The sequence below is a fragment of the Vipera ursinii genome (assembly GCF_947247035.1).
Source record: "Vipera ursinii genome assembly, chromosome: 3".
In the NCBI taxonomy this organism is placed as follows: Eukaryota; Metazoa; Chordata; class Lepidosauria; order Squamata; family Viperidae; genus Vipera; species Vipera ursinii.
Genome location: NC_139516.1, coordinates 113,273,703 through 113,293,984, shown reverse-complemented (window position 1 = coordinate 113,293,984; position 20,282 = coordinate 113,273,703). Strand labels below are relative to the sequence as shown.

The 20,282-nt window shown below is 40.6% G+C and overlaps 2 protein-coding genes across 3 annotated transcripts in view; one reads left to right on the top strand and one right to left on the bottom strand.

The window, feature by feature from the left end:
* ZBTB37 (zinc finger and BTB domain containing 37) overlaps window positions 1-20,282 on the top strand; it is a 74,626-nt gene that overhangs the window by 24,552 nt on the left and 29,792 nt on the right. The gene's annotated exons all lie outside the window — the stretch shown is intronic.
* Window positions 1,298-18,638, bottom strand: SERPINC1 (serpin family C member 1). Of its 2 annotated transcripts, XM_083360617.1 has the most exons (7): window positions 18,155-18,497; window positions 13,774-14,140; window positions 11,930-12,145; window positions 10,180-10,317; window positions 7,864-8,257; window positions 5,588-5,652; window positions 1,298-1,577 (listed from the first exon to the last, which is right to left on the bottom strand). In XM_083360617.1, exons 2-7 carry the CDS (start codon window positions 14,134-14,136, stop codon window positions 1,404-1,406), a joined length of 1,350 nt encoding a protein of 449 aa, XP_083216743.1. In that variant the 5' UTR covers window positions 14,137-14,140; window positions 18,155-18,497; the 3' UTR covers window positions 1,298-1,403. The 2 variants fall into 2 exon arrangements, with proteins under 2 accessions (XP_083216743.1, XP_083216744.1); XM_083360618.1 differs by lacking the exons at window positions 1,298-1,577; window positions 5,588-5,652 and adding an exon at window positions 5,371-5,530 and having other exon boundaries at window positions 18,155-18,638.

Sequence of the window (20,282 nt, the reverse complement as noted above, 5' to 3'; positions counted from 1 at the left end):
ACAACTGAGCCCAAAGTTTCTGTGGTTAAGTGAGCTTTGCTCCATTTTACGACGTTTCTTGTCACAGTTAAGTGAATTGCTACAGTTGTGAAGTTAGTTAAATAGTTGTTAAATGAATCTGGTTTCCCAAATGACTTTGCTTGTCAGAAGGTTGCATGAGATCACACGTCCCCAGGGACACTACAACCATCATAGATACTGTATCAGTCAGTTGCCAAGTGTCCAAAGTTTTAATCACATGATCCTGGGGATGCTGCAATGGTGATAAGTGTACAAAATGGTCATAAGTCACTTTTTCAGTGCCATTGTAACTTCAAATGGTCACTAAATGAACTGTTGTAAGTTGAGAACTACCTGTATATCTTTCAGCCCTCAGAATGGGGTAGGAAATATTAATTGTACAAGTAGCCTTGACTCACAACCACAATTCAGCCCCCAATTTTTGTTGCTAAGCAAGGCAGTTGAGTTTTGCCCCATTTTAAGTCTTTTTTGCCACAGCTCTTAAGCAAATCATTGTGGTTGTTAAGTGAATCATGCAGTCGTTAAACAAATCTGGCTTCCCTCCTTGACTTTGCTTGCTGGAAGCCGGCTGGGAAGATTAAATCTGGTGATCACATGACCCTGGGACCTTGCAACTGTCATAAATACATGCCAGTTGCCAAGCACCCTAATTTTGATCACATGACCCTGGGGATGCTGCAACAGTCTTATGTGTGAAAACCAGTCATAAGTCACTTTTCAAGTGCTGTTGTAACTTCAAATGGGTCACTAAGTCAAAGACTTCATTTAGAGAGTCAACCATATATTTGTATAATTTCTAATGCTACACCAGGGGTCTTCAAACTTGGCCCTTTTATGACTTGTGGACTTCAACTCCCAGAATTCCTCAGCCAGCTTTGCTGGCTGAGGAATTCTGGGAGTTGAAGTCCACAAGTCATAAAAGGGCCAAGTTTGAAGACCCCTGTGCTACACTGTTCTAAATATCTATCATCTCAGATGAGAACTCTTGAGACAGTGTGATTTATTGAGAAAATGCTCTGGAGTCTCTCTGCTTCTTGTAAGTAGATATATTTCTGACATGCATGTACTGAATTAACTAACTCTGATTCCAAGTTGGATTAACAAAGAAAGGAAAACAACACAAAGAATAGAGTCACAGTAAACTATGTAGATAGTGACCTTGTTTGCAAGTGAAAGCTGGATTTTGCTGAATCAACCACTTCCCAGGGTCCTATTGGAGCAAGGCTGCACCGTAGGACAGGCTGTTCAAGTAAATCACAAACAGGGTGGCTCTCTTTGAAAGGTTACATTTATTTGGCTGCATGCACTGAGCTTGTTACAATGCAACAGAGACACAGAAGTGGATGTTGGTTGAAGAAGAGGAGCATCACAAACCAGAGGTTTTAGGAACAGGGATCAGCCACTTTGCCTAAGAAAAGGAGGGCATTTATAGCCACTTCCCTGATGAGTACTATAAAAGGTCTGTTGGCATTGAAGACAATTTTGTTCAAAGGGAATGAGCGACCGGAAATTACAACTGTGGTGGATGCGGCTGCTTCACTGCCTTTTTCATTTACCTGATGAAATAAAATGTGCATGCTGAATTAGGAACATTCCTCAGAGACCAAACAGAAACAGTTGTGGGGAATTTTTTCCCCTTTGACAATATTTTTCTCTCTAAGAACCTCATTAGGGCTGCAATACTTCATAGTTAGGATCAATGACTATAGGTATCCCTACTTTACTGTGCCACAGACATACATACATCAAAGCTGTAGATATTTCCTTTTCACCCATAGGATAGGAAGGCTTCTTCCCTAAAATACATATTTTTAGACCATGCACGCAAGGTCTAAAAATATGTATTTCATTTCAAAATGTATCTTTTAACCTTATGCTAGTTTAAGCAAGCTTGACTGATTGAACTAAAGAAATCAGTCATACAACAAAATCATCTGATCGGTTTATATATCTATATTTCAGATTCAGCCCTGTATTTCCCCTCTTTTTCATTTGAACCATACAGCCTTAGAAAGGGAAGAGGAATTTACTGCCAAATTAAGATTAACCAGACAAAGATGTGGAAAATGGGATACAATTTGTGTATATTATGTTTTCTGATTTATATATGAAGCAGTGCTCTTCACCTATCTTAACACAGCACTGATCTTCTCAATTGGTGTTTGAGACTATGCCTGGGATAGTTATTTGTTATCAAAGACTTCAGAAATAAAAGCTAAAAGTCCTTAATGGTACTATGTCTACATGGAGGGAAGTAAGCAGTGGGGTACCACAAGGTTCTGTCTTAGGCCCAATACTCTTCAATATCTTCATAAATGACTTAGATGAGGGAGTAGAGTAGAGTAGAGTAGAGTAGAGTAGAGTAGAGTAGAGTAGAGTAGAGTAGAATAGAATAGAATAGAATAGAATAGAATAGAATAGAATAGAATAGAATAGAATAGAATAGAATAGAATAGAATAGAATAGAATAGAATCTGGAAGGGACCGTGGAGGTCTTCTAGTCCAGCCTCCTGCTCAAGTAGGAGAACCTATACCACTTCAGACAAGTGACTGTCCAGTCTCTTCTTAAAAACCTCCAGTGATGGAACACCCACGATTTCTGGAGGCAGCTCTTCCACTGGTTAACTGTCCTCACTGTTAGGAAGTTTCTCCTTAATTCCAGGTTGCTTCTCTCTTTGATCAGTTTCCAACCATTGTTTCTTGTCCTGCCCTCTGGTGCTTTGGAGAATAACGTGACCCCCTCTTCTTTGTGGCAGTCCCTCAAATACTGGAACACTGCTATCACGTCTCCCCTATTTCTTCTTTTCTTTAGACACTAGCCAAACCCAAGTCCTGCAGCCGTTCTTCGTATGTTTTTAGTCTCTAGGCCTTTGATCATCTTAGTTGTTCTTCTCTGAATTTTTTCCAAACTCTCAACATCTGTTTTGTGACATGGTGAAAAAAATTGGCTGCAGTATTCCAGGTATGGTCTTACTAGGGTTTTATAAAGCTTTACTAATACTTCGAAATAGAAGAGGAACTTATCAAATTTGCAGATGATACTAAGCTGGCAGGAATAGCCAACACTCCAGAAGACAGGCTCAAGATCCAGATGGATCTTGACAGACTTGAACACTATTTAACAAAATGAAATTCAATGTAGAGAAAAGTAGTCTTACACTTAGGCAAGAAAAACCCAAAGTATACATATAGATTGGGTGAAACCAGACTTAATAGCAGTAACTGTAAGAGGGATCTTGGAATCTTATTGGACAATCAATTAAGTATGAGCCAACAGTGTGCGGCAGCAGCCAAAAAAGCCAATGCAATCCTAAATTGCATTAACAGAGGGATTCAATCAAGACACACGAGGTACTAATACCACTCTATAAAATCTTAGTAAGATCACATCTAGAATATGCAACCAGTTTTGGTCTCCACACTATAAAAAAGATATTGAGACTCTAGAAAAAGTGCAGAGAAGAACAACAAAGATGATTGGGGGACTGGAGGCTAAAACATATGAAGAACGGTTACAGGAACTGGGCATGGCTAGTCTAGTGACAAGAAGGACCAGGGGAGACAGAATAGCAGTGGGCCTGTCACAGAGAGGAGGGGATTGAACTATTTTCCAAAGCACCTGAAGGCCAGACAAGCAATAACAGATGGAAACTGATCAAGGAGAGATTCAACCTAGAACTAAGGAGAAATTTTCTGACAGTGAGAACAATCAACCTTCAGATGTTGTGGGAGCTTCATCACTGGAAGCTTTCAGGAAGAGATTGGACTGCCATCTGTCAGAAATGGTGTAGGGTCTCCTGCTTGGGGGAGGGTTGGACTAGATGACCCACAAGGTCCCTTCCAACTCTGTTATTCTAATTCAATTTTGTCATTGCGTCTTCTAAGGTTCTTTTGCTATCCTGTTCTAAAACAAGCAGAAGGGCTAAAGGTTTGCCAAACACCTAAGATCAAAAATAATTGCTCCAGAAGACTACAAATGCATCAGAGTTATTTGATCTTTTTAAAAATTTCCTCCAATTATCAGTTTAAAGTCTCTACAGTGATATTAAAATGACAAATTATGCATCACAACATCACAACCCAAGCTGCACCCTTTTATCTTTGTGTCACAATGTCCAATGCAAATATGTAAGCAGTGGAATTGGATTGCATGTTATAATGCAAACAGTACTGCCACTTCCTTCCCCGTTCCCAACACATCCCTATTTTAATCATTTAATTCACATGAGTAGATATTAATCAATCCCATTTCAAAGTGTTTCTACTGAAAGATCAGTGAGAGAGCTGTTCTTTCCTTTCATCCAGCAGAGCATGATATTCATCCTTTTATCTTGTTCTTTTTAAGTCCTGTAAGGCTTCAGACGCGGTGGCTCAGTGGGTTAGGACGCTGAGCTTGTCGATCAGAAGGTCGGCAGTTTAGGGGGGTCGAATCCCGAGTGCCGCGTAACAGAGTGAGCGCCTGTTACTCGTCCCAGCTTCTGCCCACCTAGCAGTTCTAAAGCACGTAAAAATGCAAGTAGAAAAATAGGGACCGCTACGGTGGGAAGGTAACAGCGTTCCGTGCGCCTTTGGCGTCTAGTCATGCCGGCCACATGACCACGGAGACGTCCTCGGACAAACGCTGGCTCTTCGGCTATGAAACGGAGATGAGCACCGGCCCCTAGAGTCGGAAACGACTAGCACGCATGTGCGGGGGAACCTTTACCTTTACCTTTTAAGGCTTCAGAGCTTTCAGTCAAATGGGAATGATCACAGTGGTGCTGTGATGCTTTGTGGAGCCCCCCCCCAGGGATCCATCCTCTCTCACCTCATCTTTAATATCTATATGAAGCTGCTAAGTGAGGGGAGCCGATATTTTGAGGCACAATCTCCGAGTGTGGATGGAACCAAATAGGCTGTAGCTGGACACTAACAAGATTGGTTTTTTTCCATCAAGGTTTCCCATCCATCTAAACAAGCGGCAACAGATGAGCAGGCTTTATTTGTTTCCTGCCTTTGTTATTTTTACAAATAACTCTAAGGCAGCAAACATACCCAACACTCCTTCCTCCTATTTTTCCCACAACAACAACCCTGTGAGGTGAGTTTGGCTGAGAGAGAGGGTCTGGCCCAAGAACATCCAGCTGACTTTCACGGCTAAAGCAGGACTAGAACTCACGGTTTCCATTAGCCTGGTGCCTTAACCACTAAATCAAACTGGCTCTTGGTACGCCTAAAAGGAGCAGACCTGGAGATCTTTCATCTGAAAGGAGATCCAGATTTAAATGCGATTCAATCATGAAACCCACCCAAAATCGTTCTCTCCGCCCAACGTTCCTCACAGTGTTGCATGAAGAAAAACAACGCAAGCTCTTTAAAAGGGTAACATTTATAAAATAATCTCCTTCGAAATATTTCATTTCCTTCAAAAAGGTCCTGCCTGGTACCAATTTCTTCTGTGGTGCGATGGTGATCCAGAGTGCCTTGCCTTTTCGGTTCAGCTAACATAGATTCTGTTCAATAGCTGAAACTTAATTTAGGAAAGAGAATATAGTAGAGTGTAAACAAGGAAGGAAAGCTGACTCACCTCAAGGAAGGCTTTGTGAAATGCTTCAGAAACATAGAGGCCCGCTTGAGGATCTTCAACTATGCCTGAGGAAGACAATATGGGGAAAAAGGGGGAAAAAGTGAATGTTCTTGTGGGAGAAACCAAAAAGGCACAGAAGTTAATCATGATCTGGGGGGGTTCTAACACTGATGCTCTGAAGAAATCAGTCATATTATTATTATTATTATTATTATTATTATTATTATTATTATTATTATTATTATTATTATTATTATTAATTTAATTTCTATACCGCCCTTCTCCCGAAGGACTCAGGGCGGTGAACAGGGCACTACATAAAAACAAGATACAAAAATTAAAATTATTAAAAAGTAATTAAACAGTGCCCATAATAAATTAATACAGATTAACAGTTAAAATCCATTTATAAAATCCAACCCCATCCCATCAGGCCAGGCCAGCTTGTTCAAAGAGATGGGTTTTAAGATCGCGCCGGAAGGAGCGGAGATCGGGCGCCATCCGGAGCTTGACCGGAAGATGGTTTCAAAGATCCGGTGCACCCACAGAGAACGCCCTCCCCCTGGGGGCCACCAGTCGGCATTCTTTGACCGGTGGCACCCTGAGGAGGCCCTCTCTGTGGGAGCGTACTGGGCGGAGGGAAGTTGACGCCGGCTGCAAATGTTTTTTAGGTACTCTGCCTCACCCAATGCCAGGAACCCAGAGTTAAACCTTTCTGGAGTGCTGCATAGTGAATGCACCTTCTCTTTGCTTGGCTCTTGGGGGAGAGAGCACAGCTCTAAGTGCCATGAGGTTTCGTGATTACCGTAAATGGTAGACGTCCCTGTTTCTATATTTACTGCACTGATGTCTGGCTGTGAAGAGTTCATGGAAGGTAATCAGGAAAATCATTTTACAAGAGAAGGGGTTTGCAGTTCGTACTGCAAGTGGATAGCTAGCGGGGAGATCTTTGGTTTTTTGTTTTTAGGAATTGCTGAATTACAATTCTCAACAGCACCAACCAGCTTGGACTAGAGTGAGGAACACTGGGGGTTATAATTCAGCAATATCTAGAAGTCAACATTTCTTACCCTTTACCTAAAATCAGAAAATAAGGTAAAGGTAAAGGTTCCCCCGCACATGCGTGCTAGTCGTTTCCGACTCTAGGGGCCGGTGCTCTCAAAGCCAAAGAGCCAGCACTTGTCTGAGGACGTCTCCGTGGTCATGTGGCCGGCATGACTAGACGCCAAAGGCGCACGGAACGCTGTTACCTTCCCACCGTAGTGGTCCCTATTTTTCTACTTGCATTTTTACGTGCTTTCGAATTGCTAGGTTGGCAGAAGCTGGGACGAGTAACAGGCGCTTACTCTGCTACGCGGCACTCGGGATTCGACCCGCCAAACTGCCGACCTTCTGATCGACAAGCTCAGCGTCCTAAAATAGGTATGTGCTAAAATGTTAGTTAAGGTCTGAGGGACAAATTTGTGTACATTTCTGTGATATTCTTAAAAATAACCACCAGTTCGGTTTGTTATGCATATGCAGGGAAGATGAACTAACCATGGGTCTCTGGCCCAGGAATTGGTGATATCCTTACTACAACCATCCAAAACATTTTTTTTCATCCTGAGTCTTCTTCAAGATGCTAAAGAAAATAGCATAAAAATTCTGAACTATCTGGAGTATTAAATTAGGAATCTGTAGCACATTTTCTGACTTAACACCTAAAAAGGCATATGGTTTCATTTCCTAGACATCTGATGAAGTCAGCTACTGTTCATGAATTTTTTTAGATAAAACAGGTTAATCAGAAATCACATTACCAGACTCCTACCAGGCACTATACCTGGCTATAGTGCCATTTCAGAAAGGTTACTTGAACTAAAATGGAAAGCCTTTTTTCCACAATGCACGTGATAGTATCTGGAGGAGATAATTCTGGTCCATAGATGAGAGGGACTGCATTATATGTATGTGTGTGTATATATATTTTAGAGGTGAAAACAACTGCCTAATGTGTAATCAGCCCAGGTTCGAATCTCGGAAGGGTATGGCTGACTGATGAAAACTAATACGTTTGAAATGCATATCAGTCTCCCTTAATTCTTTGTTAGCAATTTAAAATTTACACAAATATGAGCTGTCACCGGTGTGACTACTGCCTGTCGATGGCCTTCAGGATAGGCTGACACAGGAGATAAAGATTTGTCCCATGTTTGGGGCCTAGCAAGGTAATCTATATTTACTAAATTCATCAAAATAATCATTGCTCCCCACTGAAGCACATCCCAACTGACCTGGCAAACTGGCCCGTTCGGGGCTGAAAAGATCCCTTAATCCCATTTCTTGGAGTTTCTCCTTCAGACTGAAGCTGCTTTCAATCTTGAAACGGGGCAAATGCACTGAGAGGGAGACCTCTTTCAAAGCACGGAACCAGCTTTCCAGCTTCTCTGCGGTTAGCTGGTGCTCCACTTGGGCCAAAGGTGTGTTCAGATAGGGTAGGATAAAGACCATTGTAATATCGTCGCCTTGGTAAGGAAGCTCCAACACCTGGACTTTGGAGTTTGCGATGGAAGCATAACGGAATGTCATTTCCTGATACATTGTGGGCACCTGGCAAGGCTCAGCAGTGGCTCTAAAAAAGGGCTCCACCTTTGTGTTTTCAAGCGGGAACTTGGATTTCCAGTGACCCTAGATCGACACAGTGACAGAAAACAGAAGCCATCAGCCAGAAATTGAAATTCTGCATTTGTTTTCTTACAATGGATCCAGATCTCCACAAAATCAATTGAAAGTTTATAAGGAAAACCCATTCCAGTATGACGATAGGAAAGGGAATTACACAGCCTAATCCATGTTGGACACATTGAGCACACATCTCTAGAAAAATGTTCACAAGGTAAACGATTTAAACCCACAAATTCATCTGTAAACTTGGACATTGGAGAAGAGGAGAAGCAGAAACAGCTCCACGTCCTTTCACGACCTGGAGCCAAGCTCCTTCCTTGACATACAGTAAAATAGGGAAGGAGGAAAGCCCCAAGGAGGAGCTTAGAAGCAAGGCCTAAGTCGGCACAGTTGATTGGTGTTTGAGAGATATAAGTTTAAGTAAAAGGTAAAGGTTCCCCCGCACATGCGTGCTAGTCGTTTCCGACTCTAGGGGCCAGTGCTCATCTCTGTTTCAAAGCCGAAGAGCCAGCACTTGTCCGAGGACGTCTCCATGGTCATGTGGCCGGCATGACTAGATGCCAAAGGCGCACAGAACACTGTTACCTTCCCACCGTAGTGGTCCCTATTTTTCTACTTGCATTTTTACGTGCTTTCGAACTGCTAGGTTGGCAGAAGCTGGGACGAGTAACAGACGCTCACTCTGCTACGCGGCACTCGGGATTTGACCTGCCAAACTGCTGACCTTCTGATCGACAAGCTCAGCATCCTAACCCACTGAGCCACCACGTCCCTTTTAGAAGTTTAGTAGGTTGCAAATATTTTGATATGGAAAGGGGGAAAGGTTAACTTTAAATTTGAAGCTAGGCTTGAGAATACTGGTGCCAGCTTGTTTCCCTCCACAAAACAAAATCTGGCAACATTTGCTGGAACCAATAGGAAATCCTATTAGTATGTTCTAATATCCTAGTCAGTAGCTGTTGGCAAGGCATCCCTGAAGAACTGAGTTTGAGGATGTTCTAAAACCTGTAGACCACGGGTGTCAAACTCGCCACATCACGTGATGTGTCGTGATGTATGGCGACTCTTTTTGCATTGCCGGCAATGGGGTGGGTGCAGCTTCAGGGCCGGCAGTTTGACACCCCTGCTGTACACTGAGAAGCAGACGTGATTGTGCTTCCTTCTGTTACATGCTGTCTTAAGACTGCGATTCCTCAAATTCCTCCAGATTCAGAAAAAGCCCTATATAAGAAGCAATACTGTAATTGCGCAAGAGGCCTTAGGACTGTGGTCATCAGGGGTCCTGGACCTGATGATGGCTATAATGGGATGTTAGAGAGGAGGTCTTTGGCAGACTGACCCGCAGCACTTCCACCTTATCACATTCTGAAGGGAGGATGATAAAAGAAGAATCTGATGTAAAATGTAATTCTGATAAATTTAGAATTCAAAAGTAAGTAATGAAAGAATTTGCTATATTCTACAAAAAAGTATTGTGCCAACAATCATCTTTACACAGTCGCTATAAACGTGTGTCAACTCCTGTAAGATTTGGTTGTAAATACAACCCAGGAATAAGGAGCTGAAACAAAGGCATGTCCATAAGCTGAAGACTTCAGTCAAGCTTCCTCCTTTTTTCATTAACAGCAAGGCCTATTATTGAAGGAGCAAGGTCTGTTAGAAATTTGTAAAGTGGTCTGAAGATTGTGCTTAGATGAAATCAAGTAGTCTTCATTCTTCTTGCCTGTCTTAACTTGAAAAAAATGTGACTTGCACTGAAGTCATAGTTAGCCAAATTACTTTAAGTGGTGTTTTTCAGAAAAATCTGTAAGTTTCAATTTTAGAATTTACATAATGACACCTCCACTCCCCCCTCCCCCCGAATGATTATTTATATAGATTTCATTCATTTTCCATTTTTCCTGCTGGTGCATTATTTTCCATACCTTGAAGTAAATTGTGTTGACTAGTATCATAACAGTGAATTCATTGATGGCTCCTTCTGGGATCACATTTGTTATACGCTTCTCAGTTTTATTTGCCACCCAATCATTGATGGTTGCTCTGGATAATTCTGGCTTCTCCTGAAAGGGATAACATGGAGAAAGGTAGCTTTTTTGTTTTGTATATTGTACATCCATTTGGATGCACTCTACTCCAATGACTCTAGGCAAATTATTATATATAAAACTAAAACATCCATGAAATATTTATAAAAATAAAAATAATAGAAACAGAACAGAACAGGACAGAATAGAATAGAATATTGGCCAAGTGTGATTGGATCCACAAGGAATACAATGAATACAAGATACAATAAAAGCTATTGAATGTTATTAATATAAAATACTGTGACCATTTGGAGAATCTCTCCTCTGAATTGACTTCTCCATGTTATTATTAGCTCATTCCTCAACCTTGGGAACTTTTAAGATATGTGAACCTGGATCCCAGAATTCTCTAGCCAGAATGCCAGGTGGGGAATTCTAAGGGTTGACGTTTACACATCTTAAAGTTTCCAAGGATGGGAAATACTGCCTTACATGGTAGTAAAGAATGAATTAAACTATTTTAAACTTACAGATAATTGAAATCAAAGCTATCTCAATAATACCTCATGGCTGACCTTGCAAATTAAAAAGCAGAAGTTTATAGTGCAGTAAACTAAGCAACAAGGCTATACTTGGATGCCAAGATCAGCGGGATCACAGCAAGAACAATTGCCTCCTTGAATGGAATAGGCAGTGCTTTTTTTTGTAAAAGAAAAAGGTGCTGGAACTCACACATGTCATACAACCCGCCTTGCCTACCCTACAAGGTTCCATCCAAAAAAGGTGCCGGAACTCCGTTCTGAATGTTCTATGAGAAAAAAAAGCCCTGGGAATAGGGCAGCATCAAAACTGGCCGAACTAGTTTTTTATTTTCTTTCTTACTTTTTCTCAACTAGTCCAGGAACTGCAATTATTCATCCCCCTGGCAACCTGGAACAGATTTGTCCCACCCCAAATTTTGTTCTCCTCTTAAAGCAGATAAACACAGAATTATTGGAGTGCTAGTCCATCTGCAAGACAGGATGGTATAGCATTTACACTGTTGGATCATCACTGGAAAGATTCTAATTCAAATATTACTGGGCAATTTTTGGCAAGTCAAGGGGTTCTTCTTGTGAAAAAAACAGAGGAGGTAATGTCATGTATGCCACACTGGTTATAACTTTAATATATTATTTGAGTTAGCATTTGAAGAAATGTGTATCCAAGAAACATACAGTATATGGATTGGGAGAAAAGTAATAAAATTAGCCATGCTGACTATACAAAAATTTGCACATACAAAGGCAACATCTTCGTTGGGACAACAAAAACATCGCAACAGAGTGTATGAAGGTTTGAATTATTTGGAACCTTTTTTCTGTCTGGGTGGTAAACCAAGGAGAACCCAAGCAAAGTGTGGGGTAAGACAAAGACAGGGAAATCAATAGGATTCAAAGGCTGGGGCATCACCAGGCCAAAAGCCAAAGCACAACAGAAAATGTTACTTTGTATTCACCCACAGCAGCATTCAGTCAGCCATCAAGGGTGCTTTGGATAGGAATATCCAATTTTCAAAACATACGGGATCCTGAGACTTACAGATGATATTCAGTTACTTGCAAATAGAGCAGCGTTACCCCTTTATACCGTATGCACAGCTCACCTTGAAGTTCAAAGGCCAAAGTTTAGCTCCATAAACCACCTCGCTAACGTTCTGATAAGTTTCATTGAATTTGAGAGACTTTTCCCCAAAAAGGCGATTGGCTGATACCAACTCGGAGGATTTGTTGACTTTCTTGTACAGTCGACAGTTCAGTTTGGCAAAGAAGAAGTGGATTTGATCAGATGTTTTTTCTGAAATTGTGTCAAACTGAAAAACCTTTAAAAAGAGACCAAGGAGAAAAGAATTCGAAAACAGTTCAGCTAGTAGAAGAAAAGCTTTGCCTAGAAATGCCACTTGGCAGCCTGCCCAATTTCAGTTGGGACATTGGAATTGAAAGAGTGTGATGCCAGATTAACATGGCACGTTTGAGGCATATTTGAGGGACAGAGGAAATTTATATAGGTATATATAGGTATATAGGAAAATTTACTAAGCCTCAGAAGCCGTTGGCACATTATTTTAAAAGCCTAGAAAATTACGTAATTGTGATCACATTTATGCTAAATAACCATTTTTCATTTGACTTTGAAATATCAGTCCCTCAAAATACCTGAATGTATGGCAGGCACCCTCATTCACAGATGTTTTCAGTGTGAAGTACATAGAAAACATGGCTCTTATCAGGCTTCAAAATTTAGTATGCTAGGCTGATCTACAGCATTGAAGGAAGAAACTGCCTTCATTCTGGTTAATTAAGAGTCTTTAATTCAGATTTTTAGAATCTGAATGGGTACATACACATTTATTTTTTATTTATTTATTTAGATTTATATACCGCCCTTTCCCGAAGGACTCAGGGCGGTTTACAGGGTATTTAAAAGAAAATCCAAACAAAAGTTAAAACAATTAAAAAAGATTAAATGAAACCCTGAGAGAAAATAAAAACCCCAGTTAAAATTAAAAATTAAAAATTCTCAGCCTGGGCCAGAGAGCTCGAAGAGCCAGGTCTTCAGGTCCCGGCGGAATGAACGGAGGCCGGCGGCAGTCCTAAGCTCCACGGGCAGCTGGTTCCAAAGGGCAGGCGCGGCCACTGAGAAGGCCCTATCCCTGGGTGTTACCCGCCGGCAATCTTTAACCAGCGGCACCCTAAGACCCTCTCTGTGGGAGCGCGTTGGACGAAGGGAGCTTGATGCTGGCAGCAGGTGTTCCCTCAGATATCCCGGACCCTTGCCATTTAGGGCTTTATAGGTCATCACCAGCACCTTGAATCTCACCCAAAGGGCAACCGGAAGCCAATGCAGCTTGCGGAGTAGAGGTGTTACATGGGAGTATCGGGGGACCTCCATCACGACTCGCGTGGCTGCATTCTGCACCACCTGAAGCCTCCAGGTGGTCCTCAAGGGCAGCCCCATGTAGAGAGCGTTGCAGTAGTCTAAACGGGAGGTCACGAGCGCATGAGTGACTGTGCGTAGGGCATCTCGGTCCAGTTAGGGTCGCAACTGGCGCACCAGGCGAACCTGGGCAAAAGCCCCCCTGGTCACGGCTCCTATATGATCTTCAAAATTGAGCCATGAATCCAGGAGGATGCCCAAGTTGCGAGCCCTATCAACGGGGGGTAACACCTCACCCCCCCATCGTTAGAGATGGAATAGTCTGGTTGACCCAGTTAGCGCATAACTATTTTAGTATGCATGGATTTTAAGGAGATGATAGATTGCAAGAAAGTATATTTAATACACTGCTCTGTAATATGCTTCCCTGATAATGACATCTATTTTTCTTAAAAAAAAATCTGTTAAGGCTGTGGATATAAAATGAGAGGTGAATGGTCTGTTGATAGCAGGAGTAACTAAATCCAGCCCAATAACCAAGGAACCTGACCACAGTCCTATCCTGACATTTACCGTCATTAGCTGCTGAAGAGTTCTGCCACAGGCACCCAACTTGGTCATGGCAAAAGCGGTGGAAATACTGATTGGTGACATAAAAAAGTTCTCATTTTCATTCCTGTCATTGGTTATGTTTTTGTATAAGAGGACAGCAAAACGGGAATTGGCATTGGACAACTCCCAGACACGAGGGTTGGTAGAAGTTGGGATTCTCTCTTGATCCGCCTCCTCTTGCAACTTTTTCTCGGGGTTACGATAAATGCAGATTGGATTTACAGGGATATCCTTTGGCTTGGCAGTACATATATCTTGTACTGAGTGTGATTTTGTGATGCCAGTAGACCACAAACAGAAGAGAAAGAGTATCAGGAACTGCATCTTCCTGTAATCAAGAGAAAGTAACATTTTGGACTGTATATTACAACACTTTTTTTTTCCAAATCAATATAATTTTACATCCAAGAGCGGTGTGAACCATTTGGAGAAGTGGTATGAATGGTTGACACAAAACTAAGGCCACTCTTCATGGAAGCACCCAAAGTCAAGAGACATACTCATAGATTCCTGACTGACATTTGGTTTTCCTAGGGATTGCTTTGAGAAATAGGAAGAGATGATGGGTTGGTTACAACATTCACAGACATTTCCTTTTTACTTCGAGTTGGGTATGTGGAGCCATAGCCCACAGTCTTGACCAAAGTATGTCAATCTCTTCATATAAATGGACTTTTGCTTGTCTACTTTGAAACAGAAAAAAAAACTCAAAAACTACCTCGGCTAGCAGATCTAAAAGGAAAATTAGCATATATCTACATGTGGTTTTAACCTGGAACTTAAGGATGGGATTTTCTTTTCTTTTTCTTGTAATATTTTATTGATTTTCTCATTTTACATTTAAGTATTTAAAAAGCAATGTGGCGGCTGGGTTATTCAATAACATACAAAACCTTTTAGTACAAATCTCAAACAACCACATCAAATATTGCCTTTCCTTTTCGCTTAATATTTACTGTCTCATATTTAAACTAAAGCAATTCTTATTGTATCCATTAAGTAAAGATAGCATTGTTACATTTATCAATAAATTTTTAGCTTATACATATCCTAGTTACTTTAACATTCAATCTTTATAAACAGTCAATGTCCTGTAGTTAGTTTTTCCCAATTTTTAGTTTCCCGTCAATAACATTTGATATTTATAATTTCCAAATTTTTGGTAACCAAAGTTTCCTTTATCACAATTCTTAACAAAGGCTAATATTCAAAATACAAATCTTATCTATTTGAGTAATTCTATTTCCCACCATCTTACATCATTAATTAATAATACAATATGACATTTTTTATTTTCAACTAGTTTCCAAATGTCTTAAATTTAATGACCAAAATTTCCCCTATTTCAACATCAAATATTTGCTCTCTTTTTCTCTTGATATCTACTATCTCATATTTAAGCTAATATGGTTCTAATTATCTCAATTAAATAAAAACATATTTATTACATTTATCAATAAATGTTTAGCTTATTACACATCTTAATTACTTTTACATTCAATCTTTATAAACAATCAATATCCTATTAGTTTCCCCCAATTTTTAATTTCACATCAATATTCAAATTCAACTCTTAGTATTTATACTTCCAAGTTTTAAATGACCAAAGTTTTATCTCAATTCATAACAAAATCTGGTATTCAAAGTACACATCTTGTCTATTTAAGTATATTCTATTTTAATTAGTAATATAAAATCCTCGCTGATAAATCAAAACCCCAATTTTCTTCAGCCTTATTCTAGCTTTCTTCCTTTGCCATCTCACCCTCCAGGTCAGTGCTTTTAGGTCATCAATAGATCTCCTTCTGTTATTATATATATATATTATTTGAAATAAAAGAGACCATCCAGTTGCCATTTTTTTTGGAAGGGCTAACAAATCGTCTCTCTATTATTCCAGATCTTCATATTGTCCTGGTATGTTAATCTTCCCTTCAGTCTGTTCTTCTTCTTGATCTTCAAGTTTCTGCTGCTTTATATAGAAAGTCTTTTCCATTTTCAATGTTGTCAATCCCTTTTCTGGACTTTCCATTGACTGTATTTGTTGGTCAGTTGAATCCTTTGCCATAGTATTTAATTGTTCCACTACTTCTATTACGTTTTGGGTAGTTGATTCTTTAGTTGTTGTCAAAATTTGAGTTCGTATATCCAGTGCTTTTTTAGTAACAGAAAAAGGTGCCGGAAATTACACATGTCATACAACCCACCTTTCCTATCCTACAAGGTTCCATCCAAAAAAGGTGCCGGAACTCCGTTCTGGGTGTTCTATGAGAAGAAAAGCCCTGCATATATCTAGGCTGACAACTTGTTCTTTTCTGTAGCATCTTATTTCATCATAAGCTGAAAGAATGGTTTCATATATTGCTTTTAACATAAGGAGAATCTGTTTCTGGTCTTCATTCATATTCTCTTAGTAGTGTGTTAAATTAACAGCTTTAAAGTCAGAGAATGAAAATTTTATAACTGAGTATAGAATACAGCTGAGCTTCTCACAGCTGATAATTGTCAAGGCTGAAAAAGTCTTATCTGTAGTCTGGTCTTCCAGTCAAGTTTCCTTCAGACAATAACAAGTTGTAATATCAAATTTAGCCACAAGATGTCACCAATGACATTTAAGGTTTTTTAAGTCCAAAATTTTTATAATCCTTTTTCCAATTTTATTTCTTTCTTTTTTTTGTAAATAAAAATCAAGGTCTTCGATAAGGATAAGAAATCTTTTGGCCCCCAAATTCTATAAACATATAAATCCAGTCAGGTTATTCTTGTAGTCTTTTAACTCCCCTGGATAGTCAGTCGCCGCTATTTTTAGAGGGTGGGATAAAAGTTCCCTTCCTTCTCTCCTCACAGGGGGGAAGATATTTTGGGCAGCTTTTGCAGGAGAAAAAAAATACTTGAGATTAAAGAGAGATCTCATCCAGAATCATCCACGCTGCTTTGGAGTGCCTGGTGGTAAGTTTGACTTTGGCTGTCTGCAGCCTAGTGATGAGCCATATTTCTATGGCCAGTCTTTCATCTGCCGGTTTGGAGGGCTGCCCTGGATCAAGTGGAAGGGCTATCACTCTCCCGAGATCAAGCGGGGATCCCCTCCTTGCTGGTTGCCCCTACAGGGTGACTTTTGACCCTTTCCAGGGTCTCCCAGCCGTGCAAAATTGAATGCGGAAGACGGAGCTTGCCTTCCAGCACCAATAGCAGCCGTGATGGCAAAGTAGAAGTCCAAGAATGGGATTTTCACATAAAATGGGATCTTTGATTTTTATTGGATGTTCAACTCTTATAAGAGGATATTTTGGGCTGAGATGCATTTGTTACATATTTGGTTAGCTATATACAACCAAACAACAACCATCTTCTGCCATTGTTTCCTCAGCAACTTGTAGTCTATCTCATTGTGACTATCAAGATTTAGAGCCTAATTTGCATATATTTATCTATCTTCCTTGAAAAACCATTAAAGTTGATGCCTATGAAGAAAGACATTTGACTGCCCTGTTATTTACCTTATCAAATTCCATTAAACTGTCTTGAGTTCTAGAACTATCAAAAGAAAATGTTAAGATTTAAACTTTTTTATCCTGCCTTTATTAATTTATAAGTAACTGAAGGTGACGAACATACCTAATACTCCTTCCTCCTTCTATTCTCCCTACAATAACAACCCTGTGAGTTGGTTTGGGCTGAGAGTGACTTTCATGCCTAAGGTGGCACTAGAACTCACCATCTCTTGGTTTCTAGACTAGTACCTTTAAAGGTAAAGGTAAAGGTAAAGGTTCCCCTGCACATGCATGCTAGTCGTTTCCAACTCTAGGGGCCGGTGCTCATCTCCGTTTCAAAGCCGAAGAGCCAGCGCTTGTCCGAGGATGTCTCCGTGGTCATGTGGATGGCATGACTAGACGCCAGAGGTGCACGGAACGCTGTACCTTTACCTCCCATCAATTCTGCTGTATCTTACTTAAATTTTAATGATTATACATAATTTTTATTTTTTTATTTTAGCCACTCTAATTCATCCCTTCTTTTTTGAAAAAAATCCCCAAAGGCTGGACATTTAAATGATTCTGGAGAAAAATGTAATACTGAGCTAGATAACTGACCACTCATGACCATGTTCCCTAAGGCAACCTCAGTCGGGATTGGTCCCACCTAGGAGGACACTGAGATTTCTCATTGAAAACCTTTATTGCTGGATGAAACACAATAAACTTTGTGGAAAGAATATGGACAATTACATTCTTTTTTCAAATTCTGTTAACCACATCCCTACTTGCCTAGTGAAAGTAAATCATATATTTCTACCATTGTGTTCTATGTTTTCTTTGCATAATAAATATCTGAAATCTCTTACCTCTTTCTTGGGTTATTCTCTCCAGTAGAGTAGGATGATCAAAGGGCTGAATTGTTAATTTAGGCAAAAAACCATTTCAAGTCGGTAAGAATATTCCTGAAGGACGTTTATTGCCTTGCCTGGTCGTACTCTTCTCAACCAGCTCCAAAAGAAGAGGAGAGAAGAGGAAAGGGGGTGGGAAAGCCATGAAGGTCAAAGGCCACTGATCTCAGAAAGCAAGTTAAACAAACAGTGGAGCAAAGCAATGTTTATTCTGAGAGCAGCTTTAATGTTCAACATGAGGACACATGCCACACATATGGCAGAGACCCAACCCAATGAGAAAAGAGTTACCTTCCTTGCTACGCATAATCTTCATTTGACAACCGAGAGAGATTTTAAGACTTGCTCCTGTTAGACCAGAGACAAACAATGGAGCTTTCCAAAGGGCTCCTTTTGAGGAGTGCTGGAGATAGAACTGCAGCCCTTTGCCAGAAAAAGTGACTAAAGTACACCTTGGTGAGGTCAGAGCCTGCAGATAACAAGCAGTGCCAAGAACAATGGGGAAGTATGACTGGATAGGAGGGGAAGGGAGACTTTAGTGCAGGATCCCATTGTATCTTTCAAGGATTTTAACTATGGGTAGTTCCACAGAAGGATAGCGTGCTAGATTGACAGAAGTTTGAAATGTGCTCCTGTTTGTTCCCCCCGCCCCCCACCCCAGTGTACTGAAACCTCCAAGATGCTTATTGCTACTAGATCTGCAGCATGTTGCTACCATTTATTGGTTGTCACGGTTGTTGCAGCCCAGATCTGGTGCTCCCAAGCACAGCTAAAACTTCCTTTTGCAAACTATTGAGCTACTAAGCCCAGTTTCCCACCAGCTTTCCACCGTCTCCTGAAGAAGGGCAGCCACGATTATCTCTCCGTATCCTCTACCGTTTGGAGTGTATCTTTGGGGAACATCCATTTTAAGACTCTTTGGTAAGAAAAACCAGCCAATACCTACCAAGCAGCTTTCTGGCTCCTCTATATGACTCTGGAAAGAAAAAAAAAGCCCCCAGCGAGACTCTGGTCAATTTCACCCAACTCTGCTTGGTGACTGCACCCAGAAGAGTTACCAGACTCCGCAAGATGAGAAAAGCCTCCGATTGCTTCTCCCACTCTGCTTTTCCAGCTACAAACAGCCATGGTTACAGTCAAGCATAAACAAAATGCCTGGTTGCTAAATGATTCACAGCTGAGCAGAAAATACAGCCCACCCCACTCCCCTTTAGCTTCTTTTTTCTTCTATGTATAGCTAGATACTGCATGATTTTTCCCCTTGATAAAGCAAGCAAGCAAAAACTCAAAACTTTAAATTAAATTAAATTCAGGTGGGTTTTTTTGGGGTGGTGGTGGTGGAAGATACTTATCCCAAAGAAATGTTTTGCTTCTCATCCAAGAAACTTCTTCAGCTCTTCTTCGGCTCTGAAGAAGCTTCTTAGATGAGAAGCGAAATGTCTTCAGAGAAAAACAAGAAAGTCCAGTTGCCTCGTGAAGAAAGCACCTTTGGGACAAGAGGAAAGGTAGTTTTACTGGAGAAGACCTGAGGGTCTACAATACCTGAAGCAAAGTATGCAGTGGGGTACTCCAAAGCTTTGTTTTAGGCCCAGTACTCTTCAACATCATCAATGAATTGGATGAGGGGATAGATGGGGAACTCATCAAATTTGCAGATGACACCGAGATGGCAGGATTAGCCAACACTCCAGAAGATAGGCTTAAGATACAAAAGGATCTGGACAGATTGAACATTGGGCACTATCTAACTAAATGAAATTAAGTGATGAACAAAGTAAGGTTCTACATTTAGGCAAGAAAAACCAAATGCACAGGTATAGTAAAGGTGGTACCTTGCTCAGTAGTAGTAACTATGAGAGGGATCTTGGGAGTCCTAGTGGACAATCACTTAAAATATGAGCCAGCAGTGTGCTGCAGCTACCAAAAAAGCCAACACAGTGCTAGGATGCATTAACAGAGGGATAGAATCAAGATCATGTGAAGTGTTAGTACCACTTTACAGTGCCTTGGTAAGGCCACACTTGGAATACTGCACCCAGTTTTGGTCACCACGATGTAAAAAAGATGTTGAGACTCTAGAAACAGT